Source organism: Narcine bancroftii, chromosome 2 (genome assembly GCF_036971445.1).
Source record: "Narcine bancroftii isolate sNarBan1 chromosome 2, sNarBan1.hap1, whole genome shotgun sequence".
NCBI classification, from domain to species: Eukaryota; Metazoa; Chordata; class Chondrichthyes; order Torpediniformes; family Narcinidae; genus Narcine; species Narcine bancroftii.
In genome coordinates, this window is record NC_091470.1 from 326,452,842 (window position 1) to 326,471,616 (window position 18,775).

The following is an 18,775-nucleotide window of genomic DNA, read 5'->3' on the forward strand; positions in this document are numbered from 1 at the left end:
TGCACTTTTGTGAACTTTTCCTATCCTCTTTGCTAGTTTCTTTTCTCCTCATTCCCATTCTCGATAAAGGGTTTCCACTCAAAACACTGACCATTCTTCATCTCCCACTGCTCGACCCATTGACTGCATGTAGCACTGTAATCACAATTAAATAATCCTCTCAGTAACAGAGAGGATTGAAAACTGCAGTTCTCCACATCTTCAACCTTTGCAGTCAAATCTGGAATGTTGTCTGATGAGAATAGGCATAAATGGCTCCTAATGGAAAGTACAGCAAATTTGTTGGTGATTCACCATTGATTCTAAAATATCCCTGAGCTACAGCCCTGTAGATGCATGTGCAAGCATGGCTGACAAAATGGTGTCCATCCCTATGCTTCTCCAATACACTTGGTCCAACATAATCTGCTGTGCTAGGGATTGAAGAAAATTTGCCCTGTTCCCGCCTTTAAATTCAGCCATCACAGTCCCAGCTCTACATCATCCACCTGGAAGGGCAGAGATCTGGTTGCCTTAGGCAGGTCATGAGCTGGCACATTCTCTAAAAGTTGTATCAGCAGTTGGTGGCAGTATTTGAAATTCACAGAGTGTGTCTGCTTTCTAGTGACAGAGGAGGAAAACATCCCCATCTCTGTCAAATGCCTGGCTGCTTTATGCTCACATCTTGATGGGGAGCACAGGCTTGAAGCTTTGGTTATCCTTTACTTCCTATGGATGCTGTTTGACCCGCAGACTTTCTCCAGCACTAAATCACAGCATCTACAGACTTCCTTTTTATTTCTGTAAGGATAGGTATTTTGAATGGTGGAATATACAGTGCCCTCCGTAATGTTTGGGACAAAGACACTTTTTTCCTTTATTTGCTCTTTGCTCCAAGTTTTAAATTTGTATCAAACAATTCACGTAATTAAAGTAGCATTCCAGATTTTATTAAAAGTTATTTGTATACAAATTGGTTTGATCATGTAGACATTACAGTGCTTTTTATACATAGTCCCCTCATTTCAGGGCACCATAATGTTTGGGACATTTGGCTTCACAGATATGTGTGAATATTCAGGTATGTTTCATTGCTTCATTGGTGCAAGTGTAAGAGAGCTTGGCTGGCTTCTAAACTTTTGATCACTTTTGGAATCTGTGTTTGCTATTTTTCAACATGAGACCAGAGTTGTGCCAAATGAAAGTCAAAGAAGTCATTATGAGGCTGAAAAACAAGAATAAAACAGTACGTCACCTCCCCCTCCCCCATAGATTGCACGGATTGATCTGCTGGGAGTTGGTTGGAGGTGATTGCTATCATGGAGGGTCCACTGAAACAACACAGCATGCGATGAAAATATGAAGTGAGCTTTAAGTTGAAAGTGATAGAAATGGCCAAGAAAACCAACAACTGCGCTGCTGCAAGAAAACTTGATGTGCGTGAGAAGTTGGTGAGAGACTGGAGGAAAAAAGAAGAAACTTTAACAAAAATACCAAAAAGGCAAAGTTCTTTGAGAAAAGGAATCACTCGTTGGCCAGAGTTGGAAAATCATGGTACAGAATAGATATGTGAACAGAGGCAAGATTGCTACATAGTCACCTGAAATAAAATAAGAACATTTGCAATTCAAATGTGGGACAAGTCACACCCAGACCTCAGTGATGACACTGAAACTACAGTAGGCTGGTGCAATTCTTGCATGAACAGGAAAAATCTGGTATTACACCAAAAAACAAAAATCGCACAGAATTTACCAAAAGATCTTCATCATAAAGTTGTATGTTTTCACCAGTTTATTATACGGAACCGGCAGAAATACCAGTTTACATTGGCAAATATCGGAAACATGGATGAAACTGCAATGAATTTTGACATGATGGGCAATAGAACAATGGAATGGAAAGGTGTTAAAACTGTGCAAACCAGAAGTACAGGCCACGAAAAGTCCAGGTTTATTGAGGTGTTATCAAGCATGGCCAACAAGACAAAGTTAAGACCATGGTAATCTTCAAAAGTAAAATTAAACTGAAAATGAAATTCCCTGCAGGTATTTTTGTACATTTTCATGAAAAAGGATGGATGGATGAAAATGGTGTAAAACTATGGATAGACAATGTGTGGAATAGGCGGCCAGGTTGTTTACGCAAAGAACAGAGTTTGCTGGTCTGGGATATGTTTTGTAGCCATTTAAATGAGAACACTAAAAGTAGATTAGCACTATATAATACTTACATGGTGGTTATCCCAGGTGGTTTAAATATTGAAACCTCTCGATGTCTGCTTGAACAAGCCATTTAAAGACCATGTGTGTGAGGAATGGAATACAAGGATGTCGAGTGCAGGAAAGTCATTTACAAAAGGCAGGGCAATGTGCGCTCCATCACTTGATGTGCTGTGTAATTCCGTGCTCAAGGCATGGGGCAAAGTTAAAGTAGAGACTGTGATAAGATCATTTAACAAGTCTGGTATCTCATGCAATTGATGGCACAGAACAGGATTTATTGTGGGACACTGACGACAAAGCTGAAACCGCCTCATCAGACACAGACAGGGACCCATATGATGACTGTTTAAACAGTGAGTATGGATGTGCTCGCTGCAATCTTTGCTTCAGACAATGATGGTGAGAGTGATTTTGAAAGGTTCTAAATGTGTTATTTTTACTCAATAATAATGATTTTGAAGGGTGCTAATTGTGTGGTTGTTTTCAATAAAAATCTCAATGAAAATTTGTCGCAGTGGGGTTTTTTTTTTGGTTTTTCAACATACACTGGATCAGCACAGATTGGATTTTGAGCTGAATTTAAGGTCTCAGAAATATATCTGGAGTATAAGTTGACACCCATTTTTTGAGAGATATTTTTGGTCATGACTTGACATAAATGCCAAACTATGTGGTCATTTTATCTACATTTTCCAACATGTAGATCAGGGGTGACCAAACTACATCCCCTGGGTAAACTACAACCTGTTTCCAGTTTTTAACTGGCCTGTTCTTTTCTTCTTTGGCTTGGCTTCACTGACGAAGATTTATGGAGGGGGTAAAAAGTCCACGTCAGCTGCAGGCTCGTTTGTGGCTGACAAGTCCGATGAGGGACAGGCAGACACGATTGCAGCGGTTGCAGGGGAAAATTGGTTGGTTGGGGTTGGGTGTTGGGTTTTTCCTCCTTTGCCTTTTGTCAGTGAGGTGGGCTCTGCGGTCTTCTTCAAAGGAGGCTGCTGCCCGCCAAACTGTGAGGCGCCAAGATGCACGGTTTGAGGCGTTATCAGCCCACTGGCGGTGGTCAATGTGGCAGGCACCAAGAGATTGCCAAAATGCCAAACTGGCCTGTTAGAGGGAAACAAAATGGCAGTGCTGTCAGAGTTACTGTAATGGCAGCGCTGTGGACCCATGGAGTTCGGGGAGCGAAGTCTCAGCGCTCCCCCTCAAGTTCCAATCACTCAGTCTGACTGCCATCAACTCTGTACAGGCTTTAAACAGCCTCTTAAAGGAAAAACTGAAGAAACTCAGCAGGTCACATAGTGGTCTTTACATAGCAAAGATAAAAATACATAATCGACATTTCAGGCTTGATCCCATCATCAAGGTGAGGAAAAATGTTGCCAGGCATCCGAACAAAAGGGTAAGGGAGGAGGTGTGTTCACAAAGGCAGGAGGTATAGACAAGGGAGGGAGGGCACAACAGCAAGAAAGGGGAGGAGGGATGACTAGGTGAGTAGAGATGGAAGGGGGTAGAGAGATGACAGGGGAAAGGAAGGGAGTGGGGGAAAGGAGAGCAGGTCAGCAGAAAATAGATGTTAATGCCATCTGGCTGGAGAGTGCCCAGGTGGAAAATCAGGTGTTGTTCCTCCACTTTAATGACCTGTTAAAGGAGCCAATCGTGGTTGTAAACTGCTGGACTTAATATTGTTTGACCCGTGATTCCTTATATTTTTCTTTTTGTGGCCCATACCGAAGAGTTTTGGCCACCCCTAGTGAAGACCATTAGCACTGGATTCTTCTTTAAAGGGGTCACCTGCCAACCTACCCAGCTGGGGAACATCTTAGGGAAGGGCATAGAACAATGATTAATATGGCCAGTTTTCTCAATGTTAAAATACATTCATTTATATTGGTGAGGACAAAGACTATGGAAAGTTTTGAGAATAATTAATGTTTCCAAAAGTTGTCATATTGAAATAATTTAGTCCCAGATGGTCCATTGTGTTTTAATTAATCTTGAAATTTCAAAGCTTGCTTTACAAAACCGCAGGCAAACAAAGCAATGTGATAACAACAAATGTTAAAATATTTATGACAAAATAAATCCTGCTATACACTTATCAATATTAAAAATATATTAGGAAAGCTGAATCATAATCCCATTATAGTTACTTTTAAGTAGGTTAAACATAGATCTAAACTCTTTTATTCCTTTACAACACAGCAGAAGGCCATTCATCCCATCAATGTTGTCCCTCAGGGGAGAAATCCCATTTGTCCCATTTTGCCACTCTTTATTTTTCTGTAGCCCTGAAAAATATTATTTCTCATGTATGCCCCTGAACTCCTTTTTATATTCATTTTGGCATTAAACTACACCAAGACATACTTCATAGAAGCCAATTAAATGACCAGCACTTATTTAGGATGAGGTGGAAACCACAGCATCCAAAGGAAACCCACGTCATCATGGAGATAATGTGTAAGCTCTGAGGTCAAGAGAGAACCTGGGTCCCAGGATTCATGAAGCAGCAACATTAACCACAGTGCTAACATTTATCTCTGTTTTCCCAAGTGACTTTAAATTATTTGTGGAGCAGCAAATGCTTTGCCAAAGATATTGTTTCATTACACATTTCACAATCAATGTTCTCCTTCTGTTCGTCATGTGTCAGCTTTATAGCTGCAGAAAGATAATTCACTTTCTATTTATTTGGCAGCCAGGAACGCTGATGTATTGTGCACGTGGGGCAAAGTTATGAAGACTCAGTTAAAAATATATTAGTTTGTTCTTTTGTCATTGTAATACAGCAAATTCTGAAACTGCCACTACAGAGAAAATAGATCTGTGCATTCGGAAATTCAAATGAATGAATGGGACAAAATAATTATGAATTATCAAAAAGACTGATTTTTCATATCTATGTAAAATCATTCACTCAATAGAAGTAACCTAATAATGGTACATATCATTTTCTTATAGGGAGTAAATATTGGGTCTTTAAAGAAGCAACACTGGAATTAGGATATCCTCAAAACCTGGTGGAACTAGGAAGTGGAGTACCTTCTCAGGGCATTGACACTGCAGTGTGGTGGGAAGATGTCGGCAAAACCTACTTCTTCAAAGGAGACAGGTTAGTGAGTTTGCATGTGCCAGGTCAATCAATGTGGTTAACATGTTTTTCAGTTTTGTTGTCAATGGGCTGAGATATATGTGAAGAGACTTTTACAGTTAAATGAATATAAAAGTCTTGTTTATGACAGAACCTTTTCAAACAGATTGATCATTCAAATAGGATTATCATATTTATACAATGGTGCACAAACAACCCATCATTCTAGTTTTCTTTCACTCAATATTCAGTGCACATGCTGAGCTTTAAGGGATCCTTAATCCCCCTATAATTGCACTGTGCAAGTGTCAATAGATACTTAATATAGTTTGTATGGTTTCTTTTCTAAAGCTCTCAAATAGAATTCTCAAGCAGGATACAAATGGAATTAATATTTTTGTTACTTGACCCAGGCTTTACAAAATAAAAAAAATTATGAAAATTGATCGACAAAAACTATTAAATAACATAAAATGTTCACATTCTATCTGACAAACTGATACCACAGCATTTTGAAAACTTGGAAACACTGATGCCAGATGCTGGAAATCGAAAGAAATAACAAAAAACGTGGGAAATACTCAGCAGGATACATCATAGCTGGGGAGAGAAAAATGTAGTTAATGGTTCAAATGAGTTAGTTACCTTTTATCAGAATTTGGAAACGTTAGAAATCAAAGATGTTTCTAATTGAAGAGAAATGGTTGGGGGATGGGGTTGGAATGAGAAAGTGAGGAATGCCTGTGACAGGGAGCAGAAAAAGGAATTGAATTACAAGGGAGAGATAAACTTAAACTAAGCTACACTAGGATAGGATATCCTCAAAACCTGCTGGAACTAGGAAGTGGAGTACCTTCTCAGGGTATTGACACGGCAGTGTGGTGGGAAGATGTCGGCAAAATCTCCTTCTCCAAAGGAGACAGGTTAGTGAGTTTGCATGTGCTAGGTCAATCAAAGTGGTTAACATGTTTTTTTTGGGTTTTGTTATCAGTAGGTTGAGATAAATGTGAAGAGACTTTTACAGTTAAGTGGATATAAAAGTCTTGTTTATGATAAAACCATTTCAAACAGATTGATATGTTTAGAATAAAAGTACATGCAGCAAGCACTGTTTTAAAAATGTAATATTAATTACATTAACTAAATGAAATATTAATCCTCCTTCCTGATCTGCTGCATATTTCCAAGACTTTTTGTTTTTGATCCATAAGGGCAGCACGGTTAGGGTAGCAGTTAGTACAATGCTGTTACAGCTCCTGCTATCGAATCCGATGCTGTCTGTAAGGAGTTTGTACATTCTCCCGCGTCTGTGTGGGTTTCCTCTGGGTTGTTGGTCCATTGGGTGTAATTGGATGGCGTGGGCTCATGGGCCGGAAGGGCCTATTGCTGTGCTTTATGTTTAGATTATACATTTTAAAAATAAGAATGAATTCTAAATATTTTTGGACACAAGAAAGGAACACAATGAAAGAAGGGAGGGAAGTGGTAGCAGTGAAACAGTGAAGGATATTGGTAAACAAGGAAATTTGCAGATGCCTGGGTATCTTGCAGTACCAGTGTGCAAAAATGATGGTGAAACTCCATTAGCTCATGTAGTATCCATTAAAAGCAAAAGGGTGTCAATGTTTTGGGCCTGAGCCCTTCTTCAGGAACGAAGAAAAATATTGCAGTGCTAAGGATAGAGCATGCCCTCGACCAATCAAAAACAGAATCTGTTTAGAGTTTAGAAGCAATGCGGGTAAGATTACACTTTTACATTTTTAAATTTCAATTTATTAATTTTTTTAAAAAATTTAATTTTAAATTTAAATTTAGACATACACCATGGTAATAGGCACTTTCTGCCTACAAGCATGTACTGCCCATTTGTGTCCAACTGGCCTACAACCCTGGTATGTTTCAAACAGGGGGAGTAAATTGGAGCACCAGGAAAAACCCATGCAGACACAGGGAGAACATACAATCTTACAGCCAGCGCGGGGTTTTAACCCTGGTCCCCATCGCTGGCGCTGCAACTGCATTGCGCTAACTGCTATGCTGACCCGTGGTGCCCAAATAATCTGTAGGCTACTATGGTAAATAGTGGGAAAGATATTAAAGAGCAAGTTTTCAAGATAATTGTAGAGAATTGAAAAAGCTGTAGAACTATAATACTGAACATCAAGTATAAATATTGACTAGACAACCATTTTTTTAAAAAAGGTTTGCTTCCTGAAAGAAATTGGGGATATGATAAGCAATTTTGAACTGAACATAAAGATAATTTCAGATTTACAGTATCATGTAGGAAATTGGAGAACTGTTAAATTAAGTTGTATTCAATTTAGCATGTTTTATCGCATCACAATACTGACACATTGCATTAGTTCAGATGAACTAAAAATGTCTTGCCACTGATTTTCGTTTGTACTCAGCATCTGATACCTCTTGTGTCCATGTCTACCAATAGATTCCAGTTGCCCTGATACCGCTTTTCCATGGTTGCAATGTCCTGGTGAAATCATTCATCATGTTCATCACCTACTGCACCAAGATCAACAGAAAAGTCCAAATGCAAATGTATTTTCAATGACATGTTTCACTTAATGGTTTTAAAAGCTTGAAGTAGACTTAAAATATGATAGAAAAATCATTAAAATAGCTATATCTAAAAAGCAGTATGTGATAAGGAGATTTTGAGGTGATTTATGTGATCATCAGCCCCTAATCCATAAAATACACCCTAAAGTGTTCAGGAAGAAAAATCTTCGTTGTCCAGTCTAATATAGGAAGTTAAAAGAGGGGTAGGATTCAAAAGTGTATATTGAACTTTTTTGATCAGAATATTTCTAGCTGAACTCAGAAGATGCATTGCTATATTTGGTTCTTGGAATTAAGCCAAACCAGTAGAGTAAGTATCAATGAAGGGAACATCAAGAAATCAGCAATTATAATACGCAAGGTTTAGAGAAGCATATAAAGTAATCCATGGTGAAACAACTGTCAATGGGAAAAGATCTGGGACAGGTCAATTAGAATTGAAGCTTGGCAGGCAAACACTGCAAATGAACAATAAGAGAATTTAAGATGGAGTTATTTCAACAGCCATTGAGGTACGTTCCCAGGAGGGAGAAGGTACTAACAAAATAATGCTCCAATTCACTGGATGCCTAAAAAGACCGAGTTAAATAGCAGGGAAGAAAAAATAATTTGGCAGATACTGAGATGATGACGAAATGTGAACCAGGCTTATTACAGAAACATCGAAAGGGGAATAAAATTGGAAACAATAGACAAGGAGAGACCACGAGAAAAGAGTGGCAACAAACATAACAAATAAAAAATTTGCGTTAACCGAGAAAAGATGCTATCAGAAAAAAAGTGTTGCTGAAGTCTCAAAAACAAAGATGCATATGAAATTCTGGCTGGGATAAACATTAATACAAAGATGAGTCCTGGAAAAGCCAACTACACTTAAAGCACTCCAGGCAGGATGCACCTTCGATTTATAAGGGAGGAAATGACAGAGGCATTGGACGCAATCTTGCAAACATCTGCAGGGGTGGTACCCAAGACTTGAAAACTGCAAATGTCATACAAAAAAAATTATAAAGGGGATAAATTCAGTAATTAGAAACCATTCCATTTAACTTTAATGGTGAGGAAAAGTCCAGAAATAATGATCAGAGACAGAATTAGCAAGTACTTGGATATAAATAGACTGACTGAAGAAATAGTAGATGATGAAATAATTGAGGGCTGATGAGGAAAAATGCAGTTACTTGTCACAAATCTTTGATAATCCACCCATAATACATGTATTATTAGAAGGGAATGCGTAAGACAACTTAAGAATTTTGAATGTTTTTTTTTAATTTTTACTTTAGTATAATAGCTGAGCCTAAAGTTCCACAACTGAAATTGGAGCAAGACTCAAAACAACCAAACCCGAAAAGGTTTTCACTGGAGAGATCTTTGTGGTTTTTGGCAATCTGGTCCTTATCTTAGGATTTTTTTAAATTGCAGGTGTTGGAAATCCTAAGTGTAACAGAAAATGTTGGAAATATTCTCAAATCAGACATCTGCAGAGAGAGTTAGCATTTTAGGTCAATGACCCTTCGTTGGAATTAGGAAAAGTTGGAAACTCAAGCATGTTTTCAGTTGAGAGCAGTTGGAGAGGCAGAAGGGTGGGTGGGTCCTGGCCTAGTCTGAGGTTGCAATTGAGACTGCAGTTGTTGGCAAATGTCAATGAGTATCTTCTTACTGAAACAGATATCTCAAACAATTCAAAGAGATTTTAAGAATTGCTCCCTCAATACTCTAGATGTATTTAGCATCCTGCTACAAGAGCATTTCTTTTTCATCTTCCCACTTATATCAAGTTGTCTCTGGTCATTCTTAGTTGTGTTCAATTCCAAGAGGAATACCTATTAGTTATTATACGTTTGAGAGCCAATAATTTTTGCAAAAGGCAAAAGGAGTATTAGGTACACAGTATCCTTCAGACATTTGAAACATGAACTTTGATAGGAAAGGACTAGGAAAATTAAGAATTGCCAGGAAAAAAAAGTGGAGCAAAATAGTGAGGTGGCTGGAAATGTTGAGATTTTTCTGCTTTAATGGTGCTGCAGAAATATGAGCTGTTTTTGACATGGTTCCACATCAGATTCTTTTTCACAGTAAGTGCTCATAGTCAGTCCTCCAGCACAGATATAGGACCTTGGCCTTCCAAGTCTACCCCAATCATTAAGCAGGCACTTACTCCAATCCCATATTTCTATCCATATTCCCACAACAACCCCGAGTTACTCCCATTCATTTACACACTAGGGGCAATTAACAGTGATCAAACTTCACATGGAGAACTAGCAAGCTCCAAATGAACAGGATCAGATCTCAGGATTGAACCCTGAACACTGGAGATGTGAGGAACCCATCTCTACTAGCTGCACCACTGAGTTGCCTAAGTTTCCAGCTTTTTTTTTTCTTCTATTTCAGACATGAGAATCATTTTATTTAGTTCTTCCTCACCTCCCAAGCCAGCGGGCATGACCGAGAAACTTGATGGTAGATTTATGGGCAAAACTGGCAAAGGCTCAGTGGAAGAAATATCCTCAATCTGTGCTTTAATGATTGCAAGATTTTTCCTGGTAATAATGTTTGTCCTCTAATCAGGGAGACAAGAGTTACACATAAATATCAAACTGAGTTTGATTAAACCATTTTGATCATAATAGAACCACTTTTATTTTATGCTCTACCTTATTTGACTCTTTGACTAAATGAAATAAGTTGTGAACTGTTGGGTGCCAATGTGGACTTGGTGGTGACTCCCACTGCTATCATTTGGAAAATTTGTTATTTTAAATCAATGATCTGGGCTCTGCCAGGACTTTCCTTACATCTGCCACTGTAACATCAGTGTCGATTCATCAGAAATGCAGAGGAATTCCTATTTATGAATGAGCAAAATCTTTACCACAATTCTGGCAATGTCAGGCAGTGCAGAGGAGAAAATACAAAACTCTGCTTTCATTGATCTAAATTTAGAAATGGCTCATTATGTTAAAGATCTGTCTACACTAGTGAAACACCACTTCATTTTGCATGTACCACAACTGTGAATATTTCTCTATCTTTTTATATTTTTAGTCTTCTTCTGTCTCATGGTAATTTAGTTTATTTAAAATTGAAGATTCCTTTATTGTCTTGGAATAGTACAGAACAATGTAATGTTTACTAAAAATTGCTTTCTGCCAGCCATAATGCGCTCAGAGTCACCATCAGAGTTGCCTGGTGACCCTTACAGTTCGAAAGGAAGAGAAGCAAAAGGGAATCCCTTCAGAGTCACTGAGGGTCTGTAGATTCACCTCCCACAGCATCTGCAGCTGCACAGACTCCTAATTGATCTATCAGCAACCTGAGCTCCCGATTCAAACCTCTGACACAATCAGGAAGCCTTCAGCGCCCAAGGCCCTCAGGAGACTTTCTTGCCCTCAAATCCTGGTTACACCCACAACCACAGGACTACACCATCTGCCTGTGCTGGTGATGTCTCCCTCCCAGTCAGACTGTACAACTTCTATGCGGGCTTTGAGGCGAAAAACAACATTGCAGCAAAGAAGACCGCCTCTTCACCAAATGTCCAGGTGCTGTGTCTTGCAATGACCAATGTGAAGAGAAAGCTAAGCAAGGTCAACCTGTGGAAAGCTGGTCGAGCGGATAACATTCCCGACAGAGTGCTCAGAGGATGTGCGGATCAGTTAGCGGATGTTCTCACCAACATCTTTTTAACATCTCCCTGAGATGCGCCATGGCCCCTATGTGCTTCAAAGCTGCCACCATTGTCCCCATGCCAAAGAAGCCATCTTTGTCCTGCCTCAATGATAACCACCCCGTCGCACTCACTTCCATCAACATGAAGTACTTTGAGAGGCTCATCATGGGGCACATCAAGCTCCTACTGCCACTGTCACTGGACCCCCTGCAGTTAGCATACAAACCCAAACGCTCCACAGATTATGCCATTGCCGTCGCCCTCCATCCAGCCCTCATCCACTCAGAAAACAAGGACTCGTATGTTCAAATGCTATTTATTGACTTCACTTCAGCAATCAACTTGATAAGGAAGTTGAGCCTGCTGGGTCCAAACACCTCCCTCTGAAATTGGATTCTTGACTTCCTGTGGGGAGAGCTCAGGCAGTCCAGATCGGAAACACCATCTCCAAGATCATCACACTGAACATGGGACCCCCAGGGCTGTGTGCTAAGTCCACTGCTATTCACTCTGCTGACCCACGACTGTGCAGCTAAACACAGTTCGAACCACATAATCAAGTTCACCGATGGATGATACAACCGTGGTGGGCCTGATCAGTAAGAATAACGAGTCAGCGTACAGAGGTAGAGTCGCTAACGGACTGATGCACAGCCAACAATCTATCTGAACATTAAAAAAACAAAAAAGATGGTTGTTGACTTAAAGAGGGCCCAAGAGAGTGGAAGATAAACTTTCCTCAGCCTTTGCAGGAAATAGAGGTGCTGCTGGGCTTTCCTGGCTATGGAGATGGTGCTAAGAACCATGTGAAGTTCTCTGCCAAGTGCACTCTAAGGAACTTGATACTCATGACAACCTCAACGGTGGAGCCGCCAATAGTCCTCAGCACTATGTTAAGAGTGCATGCCCACCTCTTTTAAAATCTTCTTCCACTGAAATATTAAAATGTTGATCATTTTTTTCCCACTGGAAAATTACCCAAAGAAAGTGTAACCTTTACCTAAGTTATTGGTGTGCCCACAGTCAAAATACACTAACATTCTAGCTCAGAAAGGGCAACGAGATAGTGGCCCTCGTCCACCCCTGGCCATATTGGCTCGGTGCTGAGTCGCTGGAGCCCAGTGCATCCCTCCCTCTCTCTGAGCTCCCCCTCTCCCTGGTTTCTGCTTCCCACCCCGCACCAAGTCTCTGAACAACCACCAGTCCCTGCTACCCCCTTCCTGGCCTCTGCTCCCCTCCCTCCTGGTCTCCATTTTCACCTCTCTCCCTGGTCCAGCCTCCCTACCCAGTTACCATTTTTCCCCCACCAGTCCCTGCTCCCCCTCCCTTCCCGATCCCCATTCCCCCCTTCCTCCCGGGTTCCCATTCCCCCTCCCTCCCTGCTCCCCGTTCCAACCTCCCAGTCCCCATTTCCCTCTCCCTCCTCAGTCCATGTTCTTTCCTCCCCCTTGGTACCTGTTCCACCCTCCCTCCCTGGTCCTTGTTCCCTTTCCCTCCCTGTCCCCAGTCCCTGCTCTTCCCCCTCCCCAGTCCCTGCTCTCCCCCACTCCCTGGTCCCCATTCTCCCTCCAACATTCACGGTCCCCATTCCCTCCTCCTCGCTTCCCCTTCGCTTCTCCCCCCCCTCCTGGTCTCCTACATCCTTCCACAGTCCCTGCTCCCCACTCCGTCCCCCCTACCTCCCCGGTTCCTGTTCCTCCCCCTTCCCTCCTCCCTCCTTCCACCCCCTGTTCCATGCTAAACTTTGGATGGATAGTTTCATGAGGTATTATTCTAGGAAGTGTCTCAATCTGTTATCAGTGTAATATATAAGCCGGGGTTCCGGGTCAGGCTCAGTGGTATATATCTTCTAGTTTTATTGAATTACATTCAAGTCACGGCAAAGATAGGGGGAGTATTCAGCCCAAAGGTTTTGCAGCAAAATTTCTGCTCAAATCAAGTCCCTTCCCACTCTTTTTATTTCATTTTAAAGGCATCACCTTATTTCGTTTCCTGCTAATATGTTTTGCTGATTGATTCAACTAACTCATCTGGGAGCAAGTTCTCCATTTTCATCACTGGAAAGGTGTGTGAAGTAAAATGTTTTAATGTTGTGTTACCCTTGGTGGAGGTATGCATTCTACAGAGTTCCTCAAGTTCAAAATGATTTACGTGCCAAAATATTTTCTATTGCATTTCAGAAAGATAATCAAAGATTGTTGCATTATTATTATTGCAATTTAAAATAAATTTAGCAGTTTCAAGTTTTGTGCTGTGCCTCTTTTACCACAAAACATCTGTTTTTGAAAATCGAAGTTGGCAATTATCTTTGGAGGGGGCAAGTAGTTGGCCTTGCCTAGGCACAAAATAGTCCGGCCCTGGGTGCATCTGTACATTTCACTTATTGCATATGACAGTAAGCTCTTATATCAGTAACATTTCAAATCAAATTCAAAATAATCCATTTGAGATTCACTTTCTCCTGGAAACAAAGGAGGTGAAATCATTTTCACTTGCAAGTTTCATGGGAAAATCAAATGCAAATAGAAAACAAATTTTACCATTTGTGCTCAATCCAAATTTTTGGTTAACTGAATTAAAGGGGAGATTTCAAACTTAAAGTGTTAACTTATTCTAAATTAGATTCAAAATACTTGAATTCCTGAGTTTATAAACAGATACAAAATGCTTGTAATTTTATACTTTCGATTTCTACTCTTTTTTTCCCTTCTGTGGCACTGTTTTCCAAATTGTGAAATGTAAATGAATGAAAATTAGCCAAACATTTAAAAAGTGTTTGTAATAAAATAACAGGTTAATGGTTTGATGTGAGGTGATAGCCATTAGAATAGTCAAGCCCTGGTTTTCTGCAAGTAGGTTGAGCTGGCTCACAATGCAGGTCATGAGCCAGTTCAGTGACTCACCACAGGCCGAAGGACTGCACAAACGCTTCTGCCTTTGGAGAGTCCAAAGGAAGACAGAAGGATACCTCCACCAACTTTGTGCAATGAAGATCTTTACTGCTATGAGAAGAATACTGTGTAACAAAAAGCTTACTGAAAGCTTATTGTCCACAACATTTGTCAGGGAAGCATAAGATTCAACAAAGGAATAGATCAAATGGGGATGTTGACAACCAATCTTTATTAGGACATAGGAGCATTCAGCCCATCCTGTCTGACCTGCCATTCAATCACAAAGAAAATGTTGACAACGAGAGTGGTTTTGCAGGGAAGCAGATGTCAGAAGTTCAGCAGCAAGCTTGATATGATTGATTAACCATTGTTACAAAATTGTGCACAACATGCCCCCAGAGTTTGCATGGGCATGGTTGGCCACTGAGTGTTCCAACGTGGAGCAGAGTACCAATTAGCTACATTCTCCCCAGTGGTACAGATACAATAGGGGCATAGAACATATGCTCAAATGTGCTGAATAATTGTGGATTCTACAAGTGAAAATAAAATAAAGAAAAACAGTCCTGTTTGAGGATGCTTAAACACTCTAATTATTGCAGATGAAACTGAAGCTGTTGGATCATCTGGTTAAATAGAACATCTGGAATTCCATTATTTTTTTTTCTCAATTTATGCTCCCGATGGGCTGAGAGTTCTTCATTTCTTAAACTCTAATCTTTGCTTTGTTTGCATTTCTTTGTCTCCTCCTTGTCTATAGGTATTGGAGATATAATGAAGAAACACATGTGGTAGACAGTGGTTATCCCAAATCTATTTTGATCTGGAAAGGAATTCCTGAATCTCCACAAGGAGCCTTTGTCAGCAAAGAAAATGGTATGTGGAAATAAAAGCTTGATTCACTGGTGGAATTTCTTTCTACCTTGTTCAAATTTGTGCATTTCTGTCGATCTGATCCATCCTAAATTTCAGGTCACTGATTTGTAAAAAGCATAAACTTGGTAAAGAAGATAGTTTTCAAAAAAATGCTTGACTTTTGTTTTAAACGATACCTTTTTCAATCTTTTTATTATTATTATAATTTATAAACACATACAGTTCAAAGAGATATAAAAAATACATAGTAAGTAATGAATTAATACAGAGATATTAAACAATAATATTACAGAATAAAAATATATCATAAAAAAAATTTAGATCAGTTTAGGGTGTGAACTATCTCTAAAAAAAAAGATATAATTAATAACAATATATGAAAAAAGAGAAAAAAAAAACCCAAAAAAGAAGAAAAAACAAATCTGAATTAAAAAAAACTTAAAAAAAAACCTACAGATATAGCTAAACCACGCCGATCACTCCAATCTCATCTTACAGCCCAATTATCATACATAATCATAGAAAGAAAACAGAGCCAGATCAACTCACCACAAATGAAAATATTGAATAAATGGTCGCCAGGTTAACTCAAACTTAGAAGGGGATTCATAGACAGAGTTTCTAATTTTCTCTAAATTTAAACATAGTATAGTTTGGGTAAACCATTGGAAAACAGTAGGAGGATTAACCTCTTTCCAATTCAATAGTATAGATCTTCTAGCCATTAGTGTAAGAAAAGCAATCATACGATCCGCAGGAAGAGATAAATAAGTCAAATCTATCATAGGTAATCCAAAAATTGCAGTAATGGGATGTGGTTGTAAATCAATATTCAAAACAGTAGATATAATGGAAAAAATTTCCTTCCAATAATTCTGTAAAGAGGGACAGGACCAAAACATATGTGTAAGGGAAGCTATTTCCAATTGAGATTTATCACATATAGGATCGATATTAGAATAAAAGCGATGGAGTTTATCTTTAGACATATGAGCTCTATGAACAACTTTAAACTGTATTAGTGAATGTTTTGCACATAGAGAAGAAGAGTTTATCAGTCGCAGAATTTTATTCCAATTTTCATTAGAAATATGAAGGTTGAGTTCTCTTTCCCAATCATTTTTAAATTTTTCAAAAGTCCCAGAATTTATTTTTGTAATTATATTATATAATTTAGATATCACACCTTTTGGAGGGAATTTTGAATATAGTATATCCTCTAAAACCGTCGTAGTCTCCCGATTGGGAAAAGAGGGTAAAGTCGAAACTAAGAAACTCCTAATCTGCAAATATCGAAAGAAATGAGATCGAGGTAAATCATATTTCATGGATAATTGTTCAAATGACATGAAAGAGTTTTCCAAGAATAAATCTGAAAAGCATGTTATACCTTTAACTTTCCAGAGTAAATAAGCTTTACTCCCAAATAAAAAATATTTACAGAAATCTAAACTAGAGGGAGGGTTGGCATTACCCAACTTTAGAATTTATTACTGGGCAATTAATATTAGTTACTTAAGGTATTGGTTGAATTATTCAGAATTATCTCTAAATCCCCATTGGGTAAATTTAGAAATTAAACCGATACAAAATTTTTCAATTAGCTCTATTTTGGGAGCTACTCTCCCTTTTACTCTTACTAAATTATATAAACAAATTGATAATCCAATGGCTAAACATACACTACGTATATGGTTTCAATTCCGGAGATTTTTTGGCCTAAGTAATTTTATCTTGGAAACTCCTATTGTACTAAATTTCCTTTTTCATCCCTCTCTAATTGTTTTAAACGATACCAATAATTTTAATTAAACACTTAGCAATGCAAGTTAAGGATGGATTTCGTAAAGTAACACACTTTTTACCATATGTCCCAAGTAAGCCTGAAGCAGGTTGGAGATTAACACGATCCAAACAGATCAGTGTCTTGAATTTTAAGGCTCTAATTTTGACCTCCCTATCTTCTTGCATCAATATATTAGCAGAGCGATTAGAACTAGCCGCTTAACCTTTTACACATATCTACCTCCACAAAAATGTAATTAATATAGAAGTATTTAGCTGGGCTCCATTATGCACAAAGTATAATGTAAAATATTGTCTGATTTTCTTCAATATGCCATTCTTGTCAAGTGGTGTAAAGAAAATCCATCCTAAAGTATGCAGCAATCAAGTCCTCCCACAGCATGATGTTTTGCCACACATATCTATTGTTTCTCAATGTGATCATACAATATCCTGATACATGTCTTTCCAGCTTGCTCTCATTTGATTCATGCTAATGTTTCCTTAAAATCTGCATGAACATTTTAGGAACAGTGCAAGTGATCCTACATTCTTGTATTCTCATTGTGAAATGGGATACAAAAGGAATAGATTTCAGCAAAATTTTGAGCCCAATCAACAGATGTCAAATTTAATGCTGTGATGTGCATTAAATCAGAGCACATCACAGGATCACTGTTATTTGTAATATACTTTATTGACTTGATGAGAATGTGAGTGGTATGACTAATGCATTTACAGGTGACACACTACATTGGTGATGTGAAGGGCAGTGAAGAGGTTGGTGCAAGGCTACAACAGGTTCTAGATCAATTGGAAAAGTGTGAAGTAACACATTTGTGTCAGTTAAACCAGGTCAGGATATGTAAAGTGAATGACAGGCTCCTGTGAAGTGTTGGAGAACAAAAAGACCCAGGGGTAAAATTACAAGATTCCTTGAAAGTACAAACACAGGTAGATAAGGAGGTAAAGAGGCACTGAGTACAGAGTTGGGATATCAAGTTACAGCTGGACAAGGCTTTGATAACAACGTACCTGGAGCCTGCCATTCCATGGTTTAACTTCCACAAATGCATTCGTTCACATTTGTTTCAGTTAAATTTCACCTTTAATTCTTTCAACCCATCCTCAGGTTCCTCGTCGTGATTTCTGTTTTGCCTTGGCATCCATTATTTTTTGCAGTTTTGTCACCAAACTACACGAAAGATATCAATAAGATTAAAGTATAGAGTGGTGTTGAGGAACTGAGTTGCACGGAAAGCTTAAACAGGTTAGGACTTTGTTCCCTGGAGCAGAGAAGAATGAGTGGAAATTTGATAGAGGTATACAAAATTATATAGATGGAATAAATGCAAGTAGGCTTTTCCACTGAGGTTAGGTGAGATTAAAAACTAGAGGACAGAGGTTAAGGGTGAAAGGGAAAATGTTTAAAGGGAACATTGGGGAAACTTCTTCATGCAGAGAGGTGACAGTGTGGAATATGCTGTCAGCTGAAGTGGTGAATTTTGACATGGATGGAAGGGGTATGGAGGGTTATGGTCCAGTTGTAGGGACGAGATCAGTGGTTCTCAACCTTTTTCTTTCCACTCACATACCACTTTAAGAAATCCCTATGCCATCGGTGCTCTGTGATGAGTAAGGGATTGCTTAAGGTGGTATGTGAGTGGGA

The 18,775-nt window shown here is 39.0% G+C and overlaps 1 protein-coding gene and 1 long non-coding RNA gene across 5 annotated transcripts in view; one reads left to right on the top strand and one right to left on the bottom strand.

The window, feature by feature from the left end:
* LOC138755631 (matrix metalloproteinase-16-like) overlaps positions 1–18,775 on the top strand; it is a 258,984-nt gene that overhangs the window by 232,153 nt on the left and 8,056 nt on the right. For all 3 annotated transcript variants that reach the window (XM_069921980.1, XM_069921982.1, XM_069921981.1), the window contains 2 exons: positions 5,166–5,316; positions 15,206–15,321. In XM_069921980.1, the coding sequence (XP_069778081.1) occupies positions 5,166–5,316; positions 15,206–15,321 (267 nt within the window). The remainder of the gene's footprint in view (positions 1–5,165; positions 5,317–15,205; positions 15,322–18,775) is intronic.
* Positions 1–18,775, bottom strand: part of LOC138755632 (uncharacterized) — a 44,068-nt gene that overhangs the window by 4,066 nt on the left and 21,227 nt on the right. The gene's annotated exons all lie outside the window — the stretch shown is intronic.